General features: G+C 45.5%; 1 protein-coding gene across 1 annotated transcript in view; it reads right to left on the minus strand.

The window, feature by feature from the left end:
- Positions 1 to 1,935, minus strand: part of PDYN (prodynorphin) — a gene marked incomplete at its 3' end in the record, with an annotated part of 28,277 nt that extends 26,342 nt beyond the window's left edge. Inside the window, exon 1 of the mRNA XM_081868094.1 lies at positions 1,678 to 1,935. Coding sequence (XP_081724220.1) covers positions 1,678 to 1,703 — 26 coding nt within the window. The 5' untranslated portion in view covers positions 1,704 to 1,935. The remainder of the gene's footprint in view (positions 1 to 1,677) is intronic.
- Positions 1,936 to 9,160: the final 7,225 nt, after the last annotated feature.

The following is a 9,160-nucleotide window of genomic DNA, read 5'->3' on the forward strand; positions in this document are numbered from 1 at the left end:
GGCTGGACCACGCTTAGGGCAAAATTCCTGTTCATTCCAATAGGAATTGTGCAAGAGAACTTCCCTGTGCAATGTTGGTGCACAAGGCATCACCCATTCCCACCGCCCTTCTGAGTAATACCCCACCCCACCCTCTCACTATATATAAAGGTCTGGTAGCTTCTCTTTCGGTGTATCCGAAGAAGTGTGCATGCACACGAAAGCTCGTACCAATAACAAACTTAGTTGGTCTCTAAGGTGCTACTGGAAGGAATTTTTTTAAATTTTGTTTCGACTACGGCAGGCCAACACGGCTAACTACCTGTAACTAAAGCATCCTTTGTTCTCACTCTTTTAAACGGCTTCTAGACCATCAGCCTTGGGGCTGCTCTGTCAAATCCAGTGGACTGGGAAACAATAGCAGAGCTAGAGAAAAGGGAGAGGTAAGCTGCGGTCTTGGATGTGTCTCCTCAGAAGTAAACCCCATTTAGTTCAATGGAGCTTACCCCCAGAGGCTAGGACCAAAACAATGGCTTCGAGTTACAAAAAAGGAGATTCCGACTAAACATCAGGAAGAACTGTCTGACAGAAAGAGCTGTTCCTCCAGGGAACAGGCTCCCTCGAAAGGTGAGGGACTCTCCTTCCTTGGAGTTTTTTAAGCAGAGGTTGGATGGTCATCTGTCATGTATGATATAGTTGAGATTCCTGCATTGCAGGGGGTTGGACTAGATGACCTTGGGATCCCTCCCAACTCTACAGTTCTATGATTCTATGATAGTTAAGTGCGCACAGGACTGCAGTCATAAGTGCTTTAGGCTACCAATCAAACCCCAGTTACCAAGCCGCAAGCCCCACTGAATTTTATGGGACTTACTTCTGAGCAGAACTGTGCTGTTAAAAGTCCCATCGACTTCAGCAGGCGTGTGCCCGAAATCAAACTGATTCGAGTTCTTAATTCTGTCTGGATTATGCCCACTATTTATTCCTCCTGGCAAAAATCACAAGAAATGCACACAGATTTTCTCCAGCAATAGAGGAAACCCCAATCAAATATGCCCACAGTTCAAAGAAATCACCGGAAAGGAACTTTTGTGGTATATAAAAAAATGCACATTCTTTAACAAAAAAACCCAAATAATTTTATCTCCTTTCCTTTCGGCTAAAAGTTAGGATGCATGACAACAAGACTGATCTTAACGCACTGGCAAGATTTTCTTTGCTGGCTCCCCCTGAGTTGAAACTGATGCGTGCTTCGAAGTGGAATAGATATAATAAACAGGCAGAGTTCAGAAATCCATTGCTAAGGAATGGGGGTGAGTGGAGAATAGAGACTCATCTCTCTATATATATCATTTAATTGCTTCTGCTTTTCGCAGTTGATTCTTTTCGCCGTGCAGTCTCACACGCACCTACTCAGAAGCAAGCCCCGCTGAGTTTCAGTGGGACTTACTCCCAACTAAGTGTGTGGGTGTGCCGAATCGGAGCCCTGCTGAACGCAAAGCGGGCAAACGCCACCAGACGAAAGAGCGTTCCCTGTTTGCCAGTGGCGAAATTGAGGTATGAAACGGGTATGAAAGGGCATAAATCCATGGGTGGAGAAAGAAAGAAGGGTTTTGAGGAGGACAAAGGATTGCACAGCAGCCGGCGTGGAAAAGGAGGCGAATGACACACAGAAAGAGGGAAAAGTGAAGGTGTTACCTGCGGAAAGTACTCCCAAAGTTCATGGAGACGCTTCTTCAGAGAGTTGGCCTCAGGTGGGTTTTCTGGGCAGGACGCGAAAGTTGCAGGTTCCTCTTGCAGGTGTGCGCGCAGCCTTCTTTGCGCTTTAGTTCATCCTTGGGGGGCGGCCGATGGAGCGGCGGTGAAGGTGCTGCTACTCCTTCTTTGCTTCGCAGCTCGGGTTCTTTCTTCCCCCTTTTGCAACGTGTTCCTCCCCTTGCCCCTCTTTTTATTGACACGCCGCCGCCTCCTGCCACACAGCCCCAGCGCAGCTCAAGCTCTCCCGAGCCAATAGGGGAAGACGGAAGCTCTGAATAATGAGAAGCATCATCCGGCTCTTCGACACCTCCATAGGGGAGAAAGGAAGGGCAACAGCAGATCCTTGCTAGAGAGACTTTCTGCAGGAGTCGGGGGGCAGCGAAAAAGAGCTGGCGAGGCGCAAACTTCATTCTCCAAAACAAAACCCCTAGATCTCAGAAGCAATTCCTTCTCAGTGCATAGGGTGTCCATCACAATAAGGGCCCCTTCACACGTTACATTTCTTAGGCGACTACTATGGAGTTTGAAATCGATACCCCCAAAATGGCAAAAAAGGGACTGTGCAGTAGCAGGCAGAAATCCCTGCCAGGGTCTCAAGACAGGCTCCCCTCCCGGCTAAAAGGACACAATCCTGGCAAACCCAGGTCAGTGAGAAATGTCCCCGAATGCGAAGAAAAAGAAATGCATATCCACAGACATTTGGGAAACCACAGCAAACTTGCTTTGGGGAATTAAGGGGGAGTTTGGGAGAGCCTTCCTGTTGCCCTCTGGTCCTGCTTGCATGGCTTCTCCACTTGGCCTCTGTGAGATCAGGGATATAATAATAATAATAATAATAATAATAATAATAATAATAATAATAATAATAATAATATAATACTTCGCCCATCTGGCTGGGTTTCCCCAGCAACTCTGGGTGGCTTCCAACAAAGTATTAAAATACAGTAGTCTGTTAAACATTAAAAGCTTCCCTAAAGAGGGCTGCCTTCAGATGTCTTCTAAAAGTCTTCTAAAAGGGAACTGGACTAGATGGGCCTTGGGCTATTCTATAATTATTTGTTTTTTTATTATTTAACAAATTGATATACCATTTGATTGTAAGTTTTAAAAAGCACACCCTCTAAGTGGTTTACAATAATATAAAATAAAGCATTAAAATAAGTAAAAGCAATTAAAAGCAGGCAGTATAAAAAAATTAAAGTTGATTTAAAACCAACAGGAGCTTTAAAAAAAATACAGCACATATAACTTTTACAGGTCCCTGGCTAGGCTTTCATGAATAAAAAAAGTTTCACGTAGGCATCAAAAACAGTGTAGCGAAGACACCTGTATGATGTCGATAGACAGGGAGTTCCAAAGATCGATTTCTTACAAAGGGGGAATGGGTTTTATTTGACACCTGTAGCAGCGACAGTACCGCAGATCAAAGGAGTCAAGCGGGCATATCTGGGATAAGGCAAACACATGGAGACTCAAGGAATTGGTGCATTGAACTCAGCCTTGTCTTCTCTAGCCTGAAGCATCTCCCAGGATCTAAGGCAGAGGGTCCATCCCACTCTCTTCCCTCCCACTGACCCATTTAATGGGTGGTAGTATCAAGGAGCTTTTGCATGGAAGCCCTGTGTTCTGCTACTCAGCTGTGACTCGTCCCTCTTTGTTGCAGCAAATGCACGACAAGCACAAATGTTTCTGCCACGTGTGTGAGTGAGTTGGCTCTCGGACCAGCTTTGCACACTGCAAAATCCCTACGTGGAAAGTGCCTAAAACCTGCAGGCAGAACCCATCACGTCTAAAAATTGTCACATGCACTTTTTGAAGGAAGAGCTGAACAGAGCTTGAACTGTCTGGTAGATAAATGAACTGAAAGCAAACGGAACACTGCATTTATCCAAGCGGCGCTGCCTGTCACGCTGCATGCAGTGAAAGTCTATAGACGAGATTGTCAGATCTGCACAAATTCAAACTCAAAAGTGGGCATTTTTGTGGCCACTGAAGTTTCAAAATCAGGCTGGTTTAACACCGTCAAGCTGACCTAAGCCAGGCATGTCCAAAGTCCATTTCAGGAGCATAATCTGGCCCGCTGGTCAATTTAATCTGTTCCCCTTGGCAGTATATGTCCTGGGATAAAATCCTTAAAAAAAGCTCAGCAGCATTGGTCGGCCCTCATGCATGTTCACTTCATCAAATCTGGCCCTCTATGGAAAAGTTTGGGCACCCCTGGCCTAAGCAAACCAGCTTAGAATCTGCATTACATGAGAGATTCCCTCCTTTTGGCTATCTCTTAAAATGCTTTACACATAAGGTATTCAAATGCTCTTTTACATTTCTGTCATCCAAACAAAGGAAGTGGGCGGGCCACAGTTCTGAATCCACACTGTATATTTAAAAGCACATTCAATGCATATGGCTTAAAGAATCCTGGGAACTATAGTTCACCCCTTCACAAAGCTACAGTTCCCAGCACCCTTAGCAAGCTTCACTTCCCAGGGAGAGTATGCCATGTGGTTCACTGGCCAGTCACCGCCTCTCAGTCTAATCAACCTCACAAGGGTGTTGTGTTGATGCAATTAGAAGGGGGAGGGCTGTTTATGCCACCTCAAGCTCCTAGGAGGAAAAAGATGGGATACACAAGCACACACACACACACACACACACACACACACACACACTATAAAAGATAATAATACTTTTAAGGGAGGGCGTTCCATTGCATAAGGAGAAATCCTTGTGTTGGATTCTACCCTAGAATATATTTCACTGTATGATCACAGGATGGGACATGGGTGGCGCTGTGGGTTAAACCACAGAGCCTACGACTTGCCAATCAGAATTTCAGCGGTTCGAATCCCCGCGACGGGGTGAGCTCCCGTTGTTTGGTCCCTGCTCCTGCCAACCTAGCAGTTCGAAAGCATGTCAAAGTGCAAGTAGATGAATAGGTACCACTCCGGTGGGAAGGTAAACGGCGTTTCCGTGCGCTGCTCTGGTTCGCCAGAAGCAGCTTAGTCATGCTGGCCACATGACCCGGAAGCTGTACGCCGGCTCCCTCGGCCAATAAAGTGAGATGAGCACCACAACCCCAGAGTCAGTCACGACTGGACCTAATGGTTAGGGGTCCCTTTACCTTTACGATCACAGGGTGCTATATGGCGTATCATGTAATCACAGAATTGTAGAGTTCGAAGGGAGCCCAAAGGTCATCTAATCCAACCCCCTGCAATGCAGGAATCACAACTATAAAGAATCCCTGGCAGGAAGCCATTGAACCTCTGCTTAAATGCCTCCAACGAAGGAGAATCCACCACCGTCTGCTCTGCTCTTGCCATCAGAAAGTCCTTCCAAACATCAGGGCGCACTCTGTTCCCTGTTTGCTTTGTTTCGTTTTGATCTGCCTTTTGTTGCTGTTGTCCTCTGCTCCGGGCTAAAGAGAGAACTGTACGCAGATGGCGGTGATGGTCAGTTGGTGAAGGGCCCTGGGTGAGAGGCAGGGAAGGGGAGATGCCCCCAGGGTGAGAAGCTTGGGGAAGAAAGGGATGCTCCCAGGTGAGAGCTGGGAGAGCCAGTGTGGTGCAGTGGTTCAGAGCGGTGGACTCGTAATCTGGGGAACCAGGTTCGCTTCCCCGCTCCTCCACCTGCAGCTGCTGGGTAACCTTGGGCCAGCCATACTTCTCTGAAGCCTCTCAGCCCCACTCACCTCACAGAGTGTTTGTTGTGGGGGAGGAAGGGAAAGGAGATTGTTAGCCACTTTGAGACTCCTTCGGGTAGTGATAAAGCGAGATATCAAATCCAAACTACTCCTCCTCCTCCTCCTCCTCTTCTTCTTCTTCTTCTTCTTCTTCTTCTTCTTTCTTTTTCTGTTTGGGGCAAAAGTTGAGATATACCTGTGAAAGAAGACTTTCCTTCCTTCCTTCCTTCCTTCCTTCCTTCCTTCCTTCCTTTCTTTCTTTCTTTCTTTCTTTCTTTCTTTCTTTCTTTCTTTCTTTCTATGGCTTTGTCCTTAGCTCAATTTGTTACACACACAGACACACACACACACACACACATATATGAAATATTAGAGCACATTGATGCCCCATTTCTAAAGCTGCCAAAAGATCAATACCAAACGCAGTTCAGCATTAATGGAAATAACAGGGTTACCGAAGGGATTAACAATGGGCTGGCTTCGTTTCCCCCTCTCCTTCGCTTTGTTCTCTCACTCTGCATGTGTTTGTGGGTGGGTGTCTATGTATGGGAGAGAGGAGGGGAATCCATTTACCTCCCCCTTGCCTTGACCTTCCGGAACGACGCGTGGGAGGTGCTCTCAACCGCGCCACCCACTCCTTTTGAAAAGCGTGGGCCGTCCATTATCCGCCATCCCATAAAACCTTGCATGCTGCCAGTGCTGGCCCTTCCCTGTCCACCCACATGCGTACCCACCCTGCTGCACCTGCCCCCTCCCCCGCTTCAATTCAGTCACTTCCTCTCCTTTCTATATGCACATCATCATCCTATTGATAATTCACCTTGAGAGAGACACAATAACAATGAGAGGAAAATTCATCTTCTGCAGAGAAGGCATCTGTATGGCGGAGAAAGAAAGGGAGGAGAGGGAAAATGATAGAATCGTAGAGTTGGAAGGGGCTGTGAGGGTCATCTAGGGCCACCTCTGCAATGCAGGAGTCTTTCTCCCAGTGTTGGACTCGAACTCAGGAAAATCTCAGGCCTCTACTCACTGAACTATCCAAGGTCTGCTTCCAACACCTTGGAACTCCAAGATGCTGTCAAGTGCCCAGTTTACATGTACAGTGGTTGTTGTTGTTTAGTCGTTTAGTCGTGTCCGACTCTTCGTGACCCCCTGGATCAGAGCACGCCAGGCACTCCTGTCTTCCACTGCCTCCCGTAGTTTGGTCAAACTTATGCTGGTAGCTTCGAGAACACTGTCCAACCATCTTGTCCTCTGTCCTCCCCTTCTCCTTGTGCCATCAGGGTCTTTTCCAGGGAGTCTTCTCTTCTCATGAGGTGGCCAAAGTCTTGGAGCCTCAGCTTCAGGATCTGTCCTTCCAGTGAGCACTCAGGGCTGATTTCCTTAAGAATGGATACGTCTGATCTTCTTGCAGCCCATGGGACTCTCAAGAGTCTCCTCCAGCACCATAATTCAAAAGCATCAATTCTTCGGCGATCAGCCTTCTTTATGGTCCAGTGGTACCTCGGGTTAAGAACTTAACCTGAAACTGTTCTTTTTTTAAAAAAAAATATTTTTTATTAAGAATTTAAACAAAACATATTGTCTTAAAACATATCATCTTTGATTCCCCCCTTCCCCCCTCTCCCCATAAAATAACCCCCTCCCCTCCCCCCTCACTTCCCTCAGTTCCAATCTCTGATTTCCCTACAAATGCTATTCTCTGCATGTTACAAAACTATATAGATCCTTAATTTATCTGACTGATTATTGTCAATAAAAAGTTTGTGAGCGTTTATTCAAAACCTGCCAAGGAGTCCAGTTCACTTTGTTGTTTCTTTAAGTACAGTACTTTGTAAAAGGTTCCCATTCATCTTTGAAATCACAGTTATCCTTGTCTCATAGTTTATGTGTCAATTTTGCCAATTCTGCATGGTTCATCAATTTCTCTTGCCATAGTTCTTTAGTCGGGATTTCCTCGTTCTTCCATCCTTGTTCTATTAAGACTCTTGCCGTCGTTGTCACATACATGAAGATATTTTTCAACTTCCTTGGCAGGTCTTTTCCTACAATCTCTAACAGAAATGCTTCAGGTTTCTTAACAAATGCTAGATGGAACATTTTCTTCAATTCATTATATATCATTTCCCAAAACTTTTTAATTTCATTACACTCCCACCACATATGGTAAAATGTCCCCTCCTTTTCCTTACATTTCCCACACATATTTGAACTGGTTTTATACATTCTTCCTAACTGCACTGGTGTCATATACATCATCTTCATATAATTTTCTTCCAACAAAGAGCAATCTGTGAATTTTAAGTTAATTTTCCATAGCTTTTCCCAGTCTTCCAACATAATATTATGACCTATATCTTGTGCCCATTTAATCATAACTGATTTTACCTCTTCAACTTTCATCTCCCAGAAACTGTTCTTAACCTGAGGTACCACTTTAGCTAATGGGGCCTCCCGCTGCTGCCGCCCCACAATTTCTGCTCTCATCCTGAAGCAAAGTTCTTAACCGGAGGTACTATTTCTGGGTTAGTGAAGTCTGTAACCTGAAGCATCTGTAACCCGAGGTACCACTGTAATGCAAGCCTCTGTTTGGACACAAACGGTCATCACATGCAAGAGACACAAACAGAGATGGAGGCAAGAGGAGGTAAGGCCAGCTGTTAAAATGTCTGAAATTAAGAGTCCTAACTGTCCTAGAAGCAGTGCGCAATGGGACTGAAAGGCAGGAAGCCCAGACAGTAGGTGGAGTCAGAACCAATGTAGAATAATAGAAACATAGAATTGGAAGGGACCCCAAGGTTTAGGGATGTTTTTAATATTTAATGCTGTATTGTTTTTTGTGGGATGTAAACACAGGAGCAGTCAATGACAACATTCCTAGAGTGTACATGTTAGAACATGGGGAGGAATGTCTGTCTAGCAAGCAGGTAAACTTCCTGGGGACGGACTTCCTCCGCATGTGACCAGAGGTGGGTGTGGCCTCACCTGTGCAGCTAAATGATAAAAGCACAGGGCAGGCAGCCATATCTCTCTCTCTCTCTCATCTTCATCTTCTGAAGGAGCAACGTGCCCTCTTGGCTCTCAGCCAAGAGAGGACAGTACTATCTTCCTATAAGATAGACTCTAAGTGTATGTAACCTTTTTAAGCCTGTCTGCCTTCTGGGATCATATTGTGAACAGAACATGAGTAAACTCTTTTATACTTTTATAAAGACTGTGTCGTGTCTTGTATTTTAAGAGGGAACAAAAGGGGAAATTACCAGAGTAATTATTATAGAGGTTCTAGCGAACCTGTGCAAGCGTTACCATTGCGAACTTAAAGGGGAATGTCTATAAACTCTGCTGATATTTTGGGAACTTGTTAGCACAAGTTGGATAAGGATATAATTAGTCAATATATCCTCTCCTGCACCCCAGAACATTCCCACATTTTTAACACTCAGTTGGGAGCCGCCCAGAGTGGCTGGGGAAACTCAGCCAGATGGGTGGGGTATAAATGGTAAATAATAATAATTATTATTATTAACCTCCTACAATGCAGGAATCTCAGCTAAAGCATCCATGACAGATGGCCGTCCAATTTCTGCTTAAAAACCTCCAAGGAAGGAGAGTCCACAGCTTCACAAGGGAGAAACGCCTTCTCCCTGGTTGTAAGGAGGTGGCTAAGGGAAGGCAGTGTCTCATTTTGGACTGCAGTGGTACCTCAGGTTAAGAACTTAATTAGTTCTGGAGGTCCGTTCT

Source organism: Podarcis erhardii (genome assembly GCF_964252035.2).
Source record: "Podarcis erhardii genome assembly, chromosome: 6".
Classification (NCBI taxonomy): domain Eukaryota; kingdom Metazoa; phylum Chordata; class Lepidosauria; order Squamata; family Lacertidae; genus Podarcis; species Podarcis erhardii.